The following is an 18,158-nucleotide window of genomic DNA, read 5'->3' as shown; positions in this document are numbered from 1 at the left end:
CCGGGATATCCCCCACCGGCCCAGGGGGGTGGGGGGTGGGGGGGGGGGGGCAGCAGGGCTGTTGTCGTTTCACGCTTATGAGCTTGTTCCTTGCAGGGAGAGCGGCCGTCTCCCCCATACAGCAGGCTTCGCTCCAGATTAGGCCGCATGTCTGGCTCTTGCCGTTGTGTTGCGTATTGGGTCCGGGCAGGTATCACCCTATTCCTCAGATCCTCCTGAGTCCCATTCCGAGCACCTTGAGCCATTTGCGTCGCTTGGTATCGGTAAAATTAGTGTGTTTTGCTCTCCGGTGCTGGAGCCCTCAGAAAACACAGCCGGCCATCTTGGCTGTCAGGCCCCACCCCCCTTTTAAGGGTTTATTCAATAAATACCGTGTTGCAGTGAAATAAAAACTGATTTTGAGAACTGAAGCTAAAATAGCCTGGCTGTGACTGTATTTAACCAAAGCAGTATTTGTTGTCTATATTTTGCAATTTGAGTTTCAATTCACTAGAATTCATTGTTTAGTGATTAAACTCCATTGTCATCATAAAGCAGTAATTTCCTTTAAATGTTTTATCTGTGGTATAATTGCATTGTCAGTGTGTAGCAACCTTTGCAGGTGTTGTTTACCAAGGCAAGAATTCAAAGTGAATTTCAAATTTAAAGGAACACTATAGTCACCTAAATTACTTTAGCTAAATAAAGCAGTTTTAGTGTATAGATCATTCCCCTGCAATTTCACTGCTCAATTCACTGTCATTTAGGAGTTAAATCACTTTGTTTCTGTTTATGCAGCCCTAGCCACACCTCCCCTGGCTATGATTTGACAGAGCCTGCATGAAACTAAAAACTGGTTTCACTTTAAAACAAATGTAATTTACCTTAAATAATTGTATCTCAATCTCTAAATTGAACTTTAATCACATACAGGAGGCTCTTGCAGGGTCTAGCAAGCTATTAACATAGCAGGGGATAAGAAAATCTTAATTAAACAGAACTTGAAATAAAGAAAGCCTAAATAGGGCTCTCATTACAGGAAGTGTTTATGGAAGGCTGTGCAAGTCACACGCAGGGAGGTGTGACTAGGGTTCATAAACAAAGGGATTTAACTCTTAAATGGCAGATGATTGAGCAGTGAGGCTGCAGAGGCATATTCTATACATCAAAACTGCTTCATTAAGCTAAAGTTGTTCAGGTGACTATAGTGTCCCTTTAAGGTCAAATTAGCCAAACTAGAAACACACTATAAGTCAATAAAAACTGAGAGGGAAAAACGCCAAAATAGTGCTGCCAATATCGTATTATACTGTTGTTCAGCATACTGAATGTCGCCAGCCTGGGGCCCCCCTGGGGCTTACTCTTGTTTCCAATCTTTACTTACCACTCTAATTAATTTGCCTTAGACCTTCTCAGACAAAGCTCTATTTGCCCTAACTTACTGATGAAAGCAGGTCTTAAGATATCAACTGTTGTTATTCTCTATAATATAAAAATGTGCTGTCTTGTTATGCCATGTCAATGTTTGTTACTGCATTGCTTGCTCCAGCTGTCGTGGCGAAGCAAAGCTGTTTGTTATTCTAAGCACAAATAAAATAAAGAATTAAAAAAAAAACTGAGAGGGAGGTTCAGCGCCTGAAATGTCCTTAGAGTGTGTGTGTGTATATATAACCATAAAAATGACGAGAAATAGGAAACTGATAGTGAAGTACGTAAAAAATACAGTAATAGATTTATTTATCACTTTTTACAGTCTACACTATTGTGGTTTTATTTTCTCTTTTACTTATATAATCGGAGAGAGACCACCAGCACCTATATTCTAGAGTGGGGATCATACCACTTCATGCCATACCTGTGGAGCCACTCTATAGGCTCCAGTACCCGGGAGTGCACATCTTTTATAGCTATATATCTAAATATTTAGTCTGGCATATTGCACTATCTCTGAATAGTATCTCTGGTATATCCTAAATATCTACAAGAGAAGCTGCATTCACAAGAACCTCCTATAATGTCTGTACTCCACCATATCCTCAGGCAGGGATTATTCTGCCCAAGTGTCTAAGTTGGAGCTGCACCTAAGCTCCTATAAAGTGTGAGTGCATATAATTTTAGTAACCCTCACCTTACTGTATTCTTACATTTTTTTACTATCCGTTTCCTATTTCTCCTCCTTTTTATGGTTATATATATACACACACTCTAAGGACGTTCCAGGCGTTGCACCTATCTGCTTCTCTACGAGACAAGAGACACCGGATTTGGTGACCTAGCTGCCCTTTGGACTGCACCAGTACTGGACACGCTGAATATCCTCTTTATTTTACTCTATAAGTACTCTATAAGTCAAGTTTAGCTATTTTGTCATTGAAATTTGAAAATCACTTTGAACTCTCACTTTAGCAAATAACTCTGTTGTATTCCCAAACAATTGGTTACCTGCTCTAATATACATAATGAGCAACGGTGGTGTGCAACTTAAAAAACATGGAATTTCAAATGAATTTGAAATTTAAACCTAACTAGGTGAACTGGAAAAAAATCTCCATGTCAGATATGTTTTCATTTTATAGAACAACCAGAAATATTTGGGATACGACTGAGAGATCTAAAATTGAAAAACATAAATATACATAGTGTAAATCTATACCAAAATAAAAGTACGTGTTCATGAAATGCACTCACAAGATTAAACGAAAGATAGCGCTCTGGGGTGCCTCCCCCGGTAGTAATGGGGGGCTATTATCCTCCTCCAGTTGCTCCAAACGAATAGATGAAAAACAGGACTCCCAGGATGGTGGAAAAAGATATGAAACAGCTTTATTGAGGATGAAACATCACCCAGCAGTAAAAATAAGATATAAACTTAAAATGAGGTCCAAAGGACCTGCTGGGTGATGTTTCATCCTCAATAAAGCCGTTTCATATCTTTTTCCACCATCCTGGGAGTCCTGTTTTTCATCTATTCGTTTGGAGCAACTGGAGGAGAATAATAGCCCCCCATTACTACCGGGGGAGGCACCCCAGAGCGCTATCTTTCGTTTAATCTTGTGAGTGCATTTCATGAACACTTACTTACTATTTGATATAGATTTACACTGTACACATGTATATTTTTTTTCTCAGTTTTAGATCTCTCAGCCGTATCCCAAATATTTCTGGTTGTTCTATATTTTGCTGTGTAAAGGTCATTCATTCTGGGTAATGACCTGGGAGGCTGTTTTTTGAATACTAAGATAAGTATATTTTTTACTTGTATACACTATTCACTAAGTGGTGATATCTGAATATATATATATTTTTTTCTTTTGTTCTTATGTTTTCATTTTAACTCTAAAATCTGAAATTCATTCTCAATTTACTATGAACTCTTAGCAATTCACCTATTAGTAAATAACCCTAATAGTATCCTCTGAAAATCAGGTTTTCTTTTATGGCTTAGTGTCTGACTACATTTGACTGTTTGATGGCCATTTCAAAAAGTAATGAGCTTTTACGTTTTAATTAAATTAGTTTAATTTATTTTCTCCATGTTGCTTTTCCATTTTTGCTTCTGATGTTACGTAAATGGATTTATGTTGTTTACAGGGAATCCCTTGGAGATTCATTGAAGGCTCTCCCATTTGTACAAAGAAATAAGAGAACAGTTCTGTCCCTGTATAGTATCGGAGAAAATCTCAGAAATTAATTAATCAAATTGATCCTTTATAAAAGGATCAATTTGATTAATTAATTTCTGAGATTTTCTCCAATACTATACAGGGACAGAACTGTTCTCTTATTTCTTTGTACTCATTTACTTAGGGTTATCCCCTCATCTGTCCCTCAGACTTGTTCCACACTTATATAGGGCCTACCCCTCTAATTACTCTCCCATTTGTAGCACTGAATTATGAGAACCTTTTATGGGTTATGAGAACCTTTCGATGTTTTCTTATTTTTCTCTCGTACATGGCCCAGGAATATCATCCAGTTTATGTTGAAGATCCTAGTGGATAAATTCTGGATTGTCAAAAGTCTCGTAGCCCTATTGAGAGCATGTTATAAAAAGCACATAATTTGCATCTTCTGTGCTTTAACTTTGCATGGATGTGGCATGGAGTGTACTGGATTTACAGCTTTCTGACAATATATGTGTGAGGGTATGGAGTAGTCCATCTCTGACTTTTGAGTCAGACGTTGAGGAGTTTTGTTCACAGCTGCAATGTAACATTGTTGCAGAGGCACACTTGCTGGGTACAATGGGATGATGGCACACTTGATGGGCACAGTGGGTTCTCTGCAAAAATAAGTAGTCAAGACCAAGGCTGTATAGTGTTGGAAGCATTAAGTATGAACAGGTGGCCATGTATTTTACAACAATGGCACTCTCGTTGGGCTCATTGGGTTCTCGTCAAATAAAGCAGTCAAGAGCAAGGCTGCATGCTGTAGAGCAGTGTAAATGAAAATGTAGCTATGAATTTTAATAGACACACTTGCTGGGCAAAATTAAATAAGTGCACTGAGCTATCGGAGATTGTGTTGGGCAAGGCTAATGTTTGCATGTTTTTTACTACCAGAAAAAGTTTGTGGAGGGTATTCCTGAGCAAACTGCGTGATCTGCATGAGAAGAGAAAAGAACATGTCAGGGTAATTCACTATATATATATATTTATATTTATGTAAGATAGTGAATCATATGTCTTCTTTCTTCTTCAGCCCAACTAAAGGCCAACCCTCAATCAATAACTCCAGACATTACTATTGAAAATAAAAAAAGACCTGATCCGAACAAACCTAACGACAAAAAAAGCTCAGCAACAAAAGTATATATGTATATAAATTGTATTAGTATTATTATTAGGGTGAGGGGGGTAAGTAGGGTATATTTTCTTTTTGTGGGAGTGACTAGGGACCTTGCGACTCTTAGGAGGTTACAATGGCCACTGCCTTGTATATTTTAATGTTGGCCCCAACCCTCTGCAAATGGATGGGGACTGGAGTGAGACTTAAACCCCCCTTGTTTATTTTAGATAATTTAATAGTACAATCAATTATTGTTTGCTTGCAAAAATAATTTGTGAATGGCCTCCGGCTGTTTGCAATTAGCCCCTATAGTGTTTAAAATCGGTGCTTTGTACTGATTTTAAACCAGACACTGAATGTTTCCAACCAAATTACAGATTTGGTCGGATCAACCAATTTCCGACTGGATTTGACATTAGCAAATATGACATTCCAGTTGGAAGGTGGCCATTTAGTGAATAATCTTTTTACTTTGAGTCTGCATGACATAAAAAAACAGAGGACTCTAAACACCATTTAACTCGCAAAAAGTACTCCACTTTTTCCTGCTTTTTGCAAATCCATGAGTTATGTGTCTTTAAACTACAAGAAACATGTTTTTATAAATCAGTCGGTGTAAATAAGATTATATTTACATATATTTAGAACATTTATTTTGTTCTAAATTACACTTGCGTTGCTTTCAGTGCTATAGAGAACATTGCTCAAAACAGCTCCACCACTGGTTTTACCTTGAACCACACCCCTAATATTAAATTGTCCCTCTTTGTCCAGTATTATCAAAAATCTTTGGAAAATGCGTCCATACGCAACTATGTGAGTATTACCATCAATCTATCTGACCCCTGATCAATTGGGTTTTCGCCCGAATCACTCCACTACAACAGCCCTCTTAAAAGTTTGCAATGACAAACTGGCATGGAATAGGGAGACCTAATTGGAGCTCTTTTCCTTGATTTTGCAAAGGCCTTTGACACAGTAGACCACAACATTCTACTGCACAAACTAAAAAACCCAGGTATTGGTGATTGTCCGCTAACCTGGTTTCGATCATATGTTTCGTATCGCTCGCAATATGTATCCATTTCTGACAGCAACTCCCTCTCTCTCCCAGTCATGTGTGGTATTCCCCAATGTTCCATTCTTGCCCCCCTACTATTCACATTATTTACATTATTTATAAATGATCTGCCTAATGTCTGCAAATCCTCAAATGTACACATGTACGCAGATGACACAGTAATCCATGCAAGCAAATCCAATCTACTGCTGCTTGAGGCTGTGCTCCAAAACCAGTTTACAGAGGTAGAAAAGTGGATCACAAAAACCAAACACTTCATAAATACTGACAAAACTGTCACAATCCTTGGAACAGTACATAAATTACACAAATTACACAATTCCCATCTATCCATCAAAACAAAATCAAATAGCACACTGACCGCAGTCCACTCTTTCAAATACTTGGGTATGTTGTTAGACCCCAATCTATCTTTTGGCCTCTACATAGAAAAACTTGCATCTGTGCCCTGTACAGAAACAAATCCTGCCTAAGCCCTACAGTAAAGGAAAAGATTGTACAGCAAATGCTGATGCCAATCATTGATTATGGGGATGTAGTATATGCACCTGCACCGCAAACCCACCTTAATAAACGTAATACATTGTATAACTCGTTCTGCCGCTTTGTGCTACAATGTAATTACAGGACCCACCATTGTGACATGCTAAAAGAACTAAACTGGCTGTCGCTGTAATCCAGACGCACCCTTCATCATTGCAGCCTTGTGTTTAAGAACTTTTCTGGGAAGCTCCCACCTTACCTGAGTAGAATGCTCTCCCCAGCTGTTCCCACCTCCTATAACCTCCGATCCAGTACCAGTACTTTATTTAGTCTACCTCAATACAAAAAGAAAGCGTCCCGATCCTCCTTTTCCTACAGAGCACCGCAATTATGGAATGACCTCCCGCACACTTTAAAATCTTCCCCAGGCCTAAAATCCTTTAAAAGATGCATCTCTACATATCTCAAAACAGAATGCACCTGTCATGGTTGATTATATATTCTCTACCTGTTCTATGTTAAATTGTATATATATTGTGTATTGATATTGTTTTTGTATTCTATTGTACCCTATTGTATCAATGCAATGTTTTGTGGACCCAGGACATACTTGAAAATGAGAGAAATCTCAATGTATCTTTCCTGATAAAATATTTGAAATGGACAAAACAGTACATGTTATTGGTATCCTTTAAACACTGCTACATGTTCTAGAATATCGTGAAGTTTACGTTTTCCTCTGATATAATTGTTAGAGGTGATATTTGGTTTTGTTTGCATGTTTTATAACTTCCATCAACCATTGTATGATGTTTGGATGCTTGTTTTAAAAAAGTGCAGAATAAGTACCGTTGATGCCAGTTTTTCAGTTATTAATCAAATGTCAAGCTGTTAGTAAATATTCTTATTGCCCAAGATAATTACAAAATTAAAATATGTTAGCCTGTTTGGTTATGTTTATTTGTGACTGCTATATTAATGTCACCTTTGTAGCCCATTGCTAAACATTAAAGAAAGTTACTGTATGCATTCAGATCATGCAATGCAGGCCTTTATAGGATGTCCTTTTTTTCCTACGTATTTCACTAGGTAGCTACTTAGTGATCGCATCTTAGCTGCTGTGTTTTAAATGGCCTGTGCCCTCCTCTTATATTTAACTGTGTCTCCTGCAGAAAATCTCCAAGTTAGCCTGAATGATGTCTCCTGCTACTTTTCATTACTGGAAGGGGGTACAGCAGAGGACAAGCTCAAATGTGAGTAGAATTTTATGTTTTTATGTTCTATTAAGAAATGAACATGCGTTTTAACTTTATTTTTCCACATGTATTATATATAGTATGTACAGTGTGCGAAATCACATTATACATTATAAGGGTGCTGCCGGGGCCCATTAATACAACATACAGAATTCAGCATACTAACTCTCTAGACACCAGCTTAGAAGTTCACAAACTTTGAGCCATTACTTAGGAAAGCAAATAGTATGGCCCTCAACAAAAACCTTTCAGTCACTCCTGAAATACAATGTGTTCGAATTTATACATAGTTACCTACAAAACCTGTTTATTTTCCAGCTGTCATAACTTCATTGTATGCTAGACTTTGCCAGGGAATAATAAGAGTTGTAATCCATAGCATTTTCTATGCCCTAAATGACGTGAATAGCTTCCTTTCCCAAGTGCTCCTTATCCTAGCAGCAACATTTAAAACTGAACAATTCTAAATTCATTGTGATTGTGCAGCACACGGTAGCATCCCTCAACCGACACTTGTCATTTTGAACTCACCACTGTGACAATGTCATTACAGATAGTTGCCATAAATACTGCTTGGGGAAGTCCTACATGTTTTGTGGCAAAGCAAAGATGAATTTGAGCTTTTTTTGTATTTGCCAAGACTAGTTCTCTGATACATTCTATTCTGCCGAACATTTAATAGCCCAAAAGGTTGATCTCGTGTAGAGTTTAGACTTGTGTTTAGAATTATGCTTGTGATCATCAGATTTTCAGTGTCTGTAATTTTATCAATAAATTGTAAAGATTTCACTTTAAAATGTTAAATAAAGGATCTGAATGAACAAATTTGATAGCTCTGCTATTTTTTCAGCCTGGATACTTTTACCAAAGATTTGTAATTCCATTGGTAATTCTCAACATGTTCAGTTTGGTGAAGGACCTAAAATATATCTCACTAAAGCAACAAATAAAATTCACCCAACATCAGACCTTTGTAACATGAAAGAAAATTCAGCAGTCCTGGGGCAGTGCTTGACTAACCAATGTCATGTGGAATATAAATTTGGCATAAGGTGATCAGCAATATGTTCTGGCGTGACTTGCATTACAATGAAAAAGGTGTACATTGGAATTTGTTCTCTTAGGGTTAAGGTGCTGTCCTATCTAATATTGCTTTGTACAGACAGTGTGCTTCTGGGCATTTTCCTGGGTGTACAGTACTGAATACAGACACCGCCTCGGAATACAGACACAGTCTCTATAGGAGAGTAGCACATAGTTCCCTGGTTTAACCTCTCGTCCGGTTCCAAAGAAACCTGTGGTATTACCAGGAAGAGCAATTTTATGAGATTTGTTTCATTTTTCAGTATAAAATGTATTTATTGCTGCATGTGGATTTTAGTAGACCGCTGCAGTAGTTCAGCGTTCTCCTTTTTTGATTTAGAAAAATAAGTGATCTGCATTTGTTTTAACGGCCATTGTGGTGCCGGATCTGCTGGGCTGAAGAGGTTATATACACTAGAAACAGTGTTTCGATCCCACATTAAATTAATGTACCCTAATACTAATACTATGTACCCTATTAATGTACCCTAATACTTATACACACATTAAATATCCAACATAGCTGTAACAGAAACATTACAGCTGCTGCAGGTATTGTCTATGTAATCAATTTAAACAACTGTACAGCATTGTAGTCCACACGCACTTAACTTTCTGTTACCTTGCCATCATCTGCTCTACCAAGTGAGATGCAATTTGCCCTAATATTTCAAGGTCACTTATGTTAGTGTGTATTTTCTCCTAAATTCTTTATTTTTTCTTGTGCATATGAATATACATGACATATAATCCTGCAGAGCCACAATAGCTTTAACAGGCGCATTAAGAGTATTGGTTAATGTGGCTTACGATAGACCACACAATTTAATATTTTAGAACATAGAACAGGCTAAACAGGCTGCGTATAGAATATGATTACTGACTATTTAGTTACAACGTATGAAAACAGTGTGATTAGTCTCGAGGAGTTGTACATCATGTCATATATTCTGCACTGTTTATGTTAGTACACATGCGTGTCTAGAGGACCTGCCTGAACGAGACAGACAATGCGACTCATGAGACATATGAAAATATGAAAAGAGAACCTCAGGCATACTCATAGATTATCATCATAGATTATCAGTAAGCTTTCAGTTAGTTGTAATGAACGATTAGTTGTTACAAAAGATTATTTTGCCCCTGAGACCTCCCCAGCCATACATCAAACCAGGTAAGCAAAGGAATCCTGCCCCCATGCTGATCTAAGGTTAATGAGGGAAGACATGCGTTAATTACAGACAGCAGATATCAATAGTCCCAAGGAATGGGCCCAACGTAAAGGTTAAGACTGTGCATGATATTAAGTGTTAAAGCGTGGTGGTGGCAGATGACCCAGGAATCTCAGGAACCTTCCGTTAGTGTCCTCCTCCAGCTGTAGGCTGCTTTGCACATGTAGGCTGCTTTGCCCATGTATTCCGCCTGCAAGATGGAGAGTTCATGTGAACTGTTGCCCCCTTGTGGACAGGCTGTCATCGGTTGCCGTGGCCCTGTTGTGAAGGGGTATCATGCTGGAGTCCTTCTGTGGAGTGTCCCCTCTTGCCGGACCGGCTCGAAGGTAAGTCCTTTGATGAGGGGCGGTGTGGGCTATCTCTGAGCTTCGTTCACCGATTTTGGTGAGTATCGGGTGGGCACTGCTCAGAGCCCTATGTGATCCAGCCTCTCCAGCCACGATGTTGGGTTCCACCTGGGCTCTGTGGGGAGTTTGGCCAGCCAGGAGGGAGAGTCTACATGCCTCTGGGTTTGGGCGTTCAGAGTTGAGTTTGCTGCCATTTTACACGCGGCTCTGGGTTCCATCCATATTAGTATGGTGATAGGTCCCTGCCGCAGGTTCACTGCTGCCGCAAGGGTCTCGGGGCATGGACCGGGATAACCCACACCGGCCCGAGAGGGGGGGGGGGGCTGCTCCACGAACTTGTGAGGGTCTGGCATGACACAGTCGGGCGGGATAGCGGGATAGCTCACCGCCTAAGTAGGCCTCATCCTATGCGGACGACATGAGTCTCTCTGAGGGACTAAAACACGGTATGCAAGCCTCTCCTCAGGTCCAGTGCCCCTTCGTGTAACGGACCGCATTCTCTGGTCATCAGAAGAGTACCAGGTCAGTTTTAACTTGCTTAAATTTCGCCTGAATGCAGGAGCTGTTGTTTCACGCGGCTGGTCTGCATGGTGGTCAGGCCCCGCCCCGGCATTCAAGGTTTTTTGCTGATAACAAAAGGGTTGGCTCACTTTTTATTTCCTTCACCACCAGAGCATCTGCTGTAATGTTGTTCCTTATGGCTCTGTAAACACAGCAAGCTTATAAAGTAATTTTTTTTTTTTTCAAATGTGTGATCTACAAGATTAGGCAGAAAGAGGCAAAGCAAGTTATAAGAGCCTCCAAAGCACATACAGAAGAGAGAATAGCACAGTCAGTAAAAAGGGGGATAAAACATGCTTAGATACACGAAGGAGAAAAGGAAAGAAAAACAAGGATTAGTTAGATTAAAAACAAAAGAAGGAAGGTATATAGAAAAGGATAAAGGTCTAGCTGACTGCCTCAATGAATATTTTTGTTCAGTATTTACAGCTGAAAATTAAGGAAAGGGACCTCAGTTAGGAAAAAGGACAAATGAGTAATTTGTTATGTGAGTTTACAGAGGAAGAGGTTCTATTTCAAATGTCAAAAGTACAGACCAATACGCCGATGGGGCCTGATTGAATACACCAAAAGTTATTAAAAGAGCTTAGTGGTGTGCTAGCAAAACCAGTAACAGATTTATTTAAACAATCATTATTAACAGGAGTAGTCCCAGAAGATTGGAAATTAGCGAATGTTGTACCCATTCACTAGAAAGGTAGAAGGGACGAGTCGGGTAACTATAGGCCAATAAGCCTTACTTCAGTAGTGGGCAAAGTAATGGAAACCATAAAAGAATAGGATTGTAGAACATCTAAAAACACATAGATTTCAAGATCAGAGACAACATTGTTTTACTTCAGGGAGATCATGCCAAACTAATCTTGTTGATTTTTTTTGATTGGGTAACTAAAATAATAGATCAGCAGTAGACATTGCTTATTTAGAACTCAGCACGGCTTTTGACACTGTTCCACATAGAAGGCTCATAAATAAACTGCAATATTTAAGTTTGGATTCCAATATTGTTGAATGGGTTAGGCAGTGGCTGAGTGACACCCAACAGAGGGTTGTAGTCAAGGAAGTATATTCGAAGCAAGGTCTAGTTACCAGTGGTGTACCTCTTGGACCCATTCTCTTTAATATTTTTTATTAGTGATGTTGCAGAAGGTCTTGATGGTAAGGTATGTCTTTTCGCTGAAAATACAAAGATTTGCAACAGGGTTGATGTTCTAGGAGGGATAAGCCAAATGACACATGATTTAGGTAAACTATGGTCAGAGCTGTGGCAACTGACATTTAATGTGGATAAGTGCAGTATAATGCATCTTATGCGTAAAAACCCAGGAGCAGAGTATAGAATATTTGATGCAGTGCTAACCTTAACATCTGAGGAAAGGGATTTAGTAGTAATTATTTCAGATGACTTAAAGGTAGACAGACAATGTAATAGAGCAGCAGGAAATGCTAGCAGAATGCTTGGTTGTATAGAGAGAGGTATTAGCAGTAGAAAGAGGGAAGTGCTCATGCCATTGTACAGAACACTGGTGAGACCTCACTTGGAGTATTGTACTCAGTACTGGAGACCATATCTTCAGAAGGATATTGATACCTTAGAGAGAGTTCAAAGAAGGGCTACTAAACTGATTCATGGATTGCAGGATAAAACTTACCAGGAAAGGTTAAAGGATCTTAACATGTATAGCTTGGAGGAAAGACGAGACAGTGGGGATATGATAGAAACATTTAAATACATAAAGGGAATCAACACAGTAAAGGAGGAGACTATATTTAAAAGAAGGAAAACTACCACAACAAGAGGACATAGTCTTAAATTAGAGGGGGCAAAGGTTTAAAAATAATATCAGGAAGTATTACTTTACTGAGAGGGTAGTGGATGCATGGAATAGCCTTCCAGCTGAAGTGGTAGAGGTTAACACAGTGAGGAAGTTTAAGCATGCGTGGGATAGGCATAAGGCTATCCTAACCATAAGATAAGGCCAGGGACTAATGAAAGTATTTGGAAAATTGGGCAGAATAGATGGGCCAAACGGTACTGAAAAGTTGACCCTGTTGGTGAATACTTTTGAAAAATAAATAATTGGAGAATTTTTTCACAAAGACCCTAAGTGTGTTCCTTCTTGGTAATTTATTATATAATAAAAAAAGAAACAATGAAAGGGAACACTGAAGCACTGAAAGGAATTCAATGAACAGGCTGAACTAACATTGCATATCTGCCCATCTGTCCATTTCTAATGTTTTTGTAATGTTTGTTTCTTAGTAAGTTACCACATTCTAGCTCTTGAGATGTTAATAGGCCTATTAGTCATATCATTTGAGATCTGCCATAGTACATTGTCTTAATTCTCAGCCAAACTGAATTAATAATTATATCCATTATCATTTCCTGTTGCTCTGCATGCTTCGTGAACAGATCCATTTTGGCAGGAAAAAAATAATTTTTCTGAAACGGATTATTTGACATGATTCAGTTATGTGCACTGACTATATTCCTTGTCATCATGCATTTTAACAGTCAATTAAGCGATGTAACCGTATTTGGCAACCTAAAGCATCTCTGCCGGTTTCACTGTACCACTTGATGTAACATGTACACTTCAATAATGTATTTTTAACAACTCTTTGGGTTTGTGTTGCCTAAGAGCGGGCTTTGTACATTGACACGCAAGCTCTCTGAACTAACCAAGAGTAAACATGCTACCTCTGAACTTATTTTGTTTTTTATATTATATGAATATATATACAATATATGTTGTTCTGTTTCATACATAACACAGTGTTAAGAGAATTAAAACAACTGCTAACAAGAGAAACATATCCTGAGGTCTCGAGAGGTATTTCCTCATAGTCCTTTGATGATTTGTCAACTTTATGGTTGGCAGAGAATCATAAACCTTGTGGTTGGCTAGAGGGAACTACCTTTAAGAGCCCTTGGAGTACCACTGTACAATTCAAAAGCTAACCTCCTGCTCCCTCTAGAACAGGGGTTCTCAACCCAGTCCTCAGGACCCCCTACCATTCCAGGATTTGGGGATTACCTGGGTGTGTCTAAGGTGTTTAGAAAAAGGGGGAAAAAACACCTTAGACTCTAAGGTGTTTTTTTTTTTCTTTTTCTAAACACCTTAGACACACCCAGGAAATCCCTAAACCCTGGACTGGTAGGGGGTCCTTGAGGACAAGGTTGAGAACCCCTGCTCTAGAACAAGGTATGGGATAAAATAATTCCATATGTTGCTTTTTATTATCATTTATTGCAGTATCCGCTAACAAACCAAGTAATTTTTTTATTTACAGTCACCTTTAAACTGTATGATAAAGATGGAAACGGACTACTGGACAGCTCTGTGAGTTAACCCAGTCTAAATTGGTCCTTATTACGTCTGTCTTTTCTCTTTGGTTTATTTGTAATATTATATGTGATGGTCTGATTTTCTATACTTTGCTTGTAACTCTTTCAGTTTATTTATTTTTATTTTCTCCAGTGTCTCTCATTATTCCTCCATATCTATGTTTTATTATGTGTATGTTACACTTATTTTTTTTTAATTCCTTTCCTCTCTGTTTTACTGATTGCTTAGACTTATAACCATTAAATCAATATTCTACCCCAAATAATAAACTGACACCTAATTCTGGAAAGGTTATTTGCCACTAATGTATATAACATTAATTATATCTCTGCTGACTACTGTAAAATATGACACTGCACACAGATACCAACACAGGTTCCAGAGTTTTCACCTTGGTAGTTTTACATAAATGAAACCAATGATGGCTAGGGTTGCACTGACCTGAACTTAATTAAAATATAGGGTGCTGCTGCAGCCAATATATACAAAACACACAATCCAGCACACTCGCTTATTCACTAAACAGTGACTTAAAATATCACAGATTGTAATAGTTTTATTTAAAAACACCTCACCTAGGCAAAACATAATGGGGGTTTAGTTACATTATATGATCATATATTACATAAGCCTGCCACAACGTCAATGTACCCCATTCTTGGCAGGTCCTTCTCTAGAAAAGCCCCCTTTGACCTCCTACTGTGATTTCTCACTCCCAGAAAACAACCACAGGTTGTCCAGGGCGGGCATTATCATTAGGAGGTAATCGTGAATCTGTAGCCGCACACGTTTTGTGTAATCGTAACCTGGCATATGCTTCGGTATAGTCCAGCAATCATCTTCTCTTGCTATATTAACATCAGGCCCACAAATCAATCCCTGTGTTCTCCACAAAGCAAGTCACTGGAGCAATACACCAGCACTGCAGCGATAGAATCAGATTAATCCCAACATCAAGCAGAATAAACTCAGCAGTGTTTCAATATTTAGAGCGTAAATAGTTGCCTTTCTGCAGCCAGCAACCCTATGTGTCGTGTAAATTCTCCATATTGCCCTCTTTTCACTCCTATGTATAAGTTAGGATGAAAACCAGTGGTTTAACCTCTTTGTGACGGATGATGTACCAAGACTGTTGCTGAATCCCATGTCTTCTTCCAAACACTCTTCCTTAATTGTTCTTGTGCTCTATATCTGACTTCCTTGATGTCTCTATATCCCTGCAGGAGGTGGATCGCATTATCACACAAATGATGCGAGTGGCTGAGTATCTGGACTGGGATATCACTGAACTCAAACCGGTAATTGTTCTGGACCTGTTAGATGCTAGTTATTCCAGTGTAGCAATGTTTAATATTTATTATGAATGATGACTTACTGGTGAGCCATAAATCAGTTGTTTGTTGGCGAATATTCTCTAGTTAAGAAATTAAAGTCAGTCCATACAGCTCAAATCTTCTAATAATTATTCCAAGATTTTTTTTTTTTTTGCCTTATTAGGGGAGAATTATATTGAAGCCTGTTTTATTTCTTTTCATGGCTGTTTTTTTTTTTTTTGTGTGCAATCTATTAAAATAAATATTTAATAGATTGCACACAAAAAAAAAACAGCCATGAAAAGAAATAAAACAGGCTTCAATATAAAGGTTTCAACTCTTGCCTTTTTTGGCATTCAATTTTTTTTTAATTTAAGCCATTTTATTCAGTAACGTGTCGGATTTATTAATCTTTTTTTTTTCTGTTTCAAGAATGTTAAATTTCACATCCCCCTTGAGGTTTGAAAGATGAGTATTACCCTTGCCGTGTCTGTCTGCAGCAGCCACTCTGCCTTCCTGGCTTAGATCATAACAATTGATGACCTCATCTAATCTAGTGTTTCCCCATAGGGAAGTACCAGAAGGCTAGTGCGTATGTGCAGCAAGGCACAGTGTTGCCCCAATCAAATAATTCTGTAGGAGTTTGACTTGTTTCTTACAAGGAAGTGCCTCTAGTGGCTGTCTGCATCCACTAAAGGTGTATTTAACCTTGCAATTGAACCATTGCAGTTTATACAAAAGTGAAATGTGTTTCATATTGCAGAGTTAAAACTACAGGACCACTGCACCTAGACCAATTCATTGAGATGAAGTAGTCTGGGTGCCTTTAGTATTCCTTTAATCAAAATGTTTGTTTAGGGACATTTGTACTTATAATTTCAAGTCCTAATTCTTCATTGTGTATGAATACATTTGCGGGTATAAAATAGACACAAAAGTGAAAAGTAAAAGACCATTCAAAATAGACTCCCTCTAAAAAGTTATATTTACAAAAATACATATCTCATATAGAGTACTTTGTTTTTGGAGGGGGGGGGGATATTTACTAGCACTACTGTTTTTATTTTAAATTGTTTTTATTTTATTTTTTCATTCTCTTGCAGTAAAACAGAAGAAATTGGCAAATGTAGATGCATGTTTCCACAATTTTTCACATCTTTCATTTAAATGCTGCATTAAGGTCAAACTAGATTACAGTCATAGGCAACCTTTTGGAACTCAAGATGTTGTGTACTACATTCACCATAATGCTCTTACACCCAATAATGCTGTCAAAGCATCATGGGAGGTGTAGTCCAAAACATCTGGAGTGCCGAAGGTTGCCTATTCCTGAATTAGAATATAAGAACTTGATGACTCTGCTCCTCCTTCTGTTAGTGCCACTGTGTTAATGGAAGTGGCCGGCCTTTAGCCACAATGTAGCGTGATTCCTCTAATTCCCCTGTGCATTAGCACAAACATGCGTGTTTGTATCATCGGTCGCGTGTATTCACGTCCTTAGACCCCATTTTGTGCAGCACCCCTTGGTCTCTAGAGCGCACCTGTGACAATCACACAAGGCTCTGCTATTGACTGCAATGAGGGCCGCCATCAGAATTTTTAGGGCCCCTAACACAACTCAAGGTCTTCCTTCAAGCCCGCCTCCAAATACAGACAAAAGGACACAGATACACACTAACAGAAACACATACTGAAACAGACATACACACATACAGGCATACATACTGACACACATATACTGAAACAGACACACAGACATATACAGACACACAGACACATACTAACATACATAGAGATACACACACACACACACATACAGTGCCTTGCAAAAGTATTCATCCCCCTTGACTTTTTACCTATTTTGTTACATTACAGCCTTAAGCTCAATTTTTATTAATCTGAATTTTATGTGATGGATCAGAACACAGTAGTCTAAGTTGGTGAAGTGAAATGAGAAAAATAAATACATAAAACTATTTTTTTAGAAATAGAAAACAGAAAATTGGCATGTGCCTATGTATTCACCCCACTTTGTTATGAAGCCCATTAAAAACTCTGGTGCAACCAATTACTTTCAGAAGTCACGCAACTAGTGAAATGATGTCCACCTGTTTGCATTCTAAGTGTCACATGATCTGTTATTACATATACACACCTTTTTTGAAAGGCCCCAGAGGCTGCAACACCTAAACAAGAGGCACCACTAACCAAACACGGCAATGAAGACCATGGAACTCTCCAAACAAGTAAGGGACAATGTCGTTGAGAAGTACAAGTCAGGGCTAGGTTGTAAAAAAAGTATCCAAATCTTTGATGATCCCCAGGAGCACCATCAAATCTATCATAACTAAATGGAAATGTCACGACTAGTAATGTGGTCCAGCACGCAGAAACTATGTAAACATATACATAAGTAAGAAAAGGAAAATAACAGGATAGAGCGTAAACCGGACCTTAGAATGGCCGGACTAATACGCTAGAGACAGAGAATGGTCAAAGGGAAAGCCGAGGTCAAGGAAGCCAGAAAATACTCAATACCGATTAAACAAGCCAAGTCAGGGAAACCAGAGATCAGAATAACCAGGGAAACGCCAAGGATCAGGATACCAGGAAATCAGAAACACGAAAATAGCACTTTCAGGAAACCAGGAAATTGAAACCACGACATGGCAAAGTACTGGG

The 18,158-nt window shown here is 38.6% G+C and overlaps 1 protein-coding gene across 2 annotated transcripts in view; it reads left to right on the top strand.

Moving 5' to 3' along the window:
- Window positions 1-18,158, top strand: part of DGKA (diacylglycerol kinase alpha) — a 183,446-nt gene that overhangs the window by 142,595 nt on the left and 22,693 nt on the right. For both annotated transcript variants that reach the window (XM_063426555.1, XM_063426565.1), the window contains 3 exons: window positions 7,504-7,584; window positions 14,108-14,157; window positions 15,387-15,461. In XM_063426555.1, coding sequence (XP_063282625.1) covers window positions 7,504-7,584; window positions 14,108-14,157; window positions 15,387-15,461 — 206 coding nt within the window. The remainder of the gene's footprint in view (window positions 1-7,503; window positions 7,585-14,107; window positions 14,158-15,386; window positions 15,462-18,158) is intronic.

The sequence above is a fragment of the Pelobates fuscus genome, chromosome 1, assembly GCF_036172605.1.
Source record: "Pelobates fuscus isolate aPelFus1 chromosome 1, aPelFus1.pri, whole genome shotgun sequence".
Lineage (NCBI taxonomy): Eukaryota > Metazoa > Chordata > Amphibia > Anura > Pelobatidae > Pelobates > Pelobates fuscus.
This window is presented reverse-complemented; position numbering and strand designations above follow the sequence as displayed.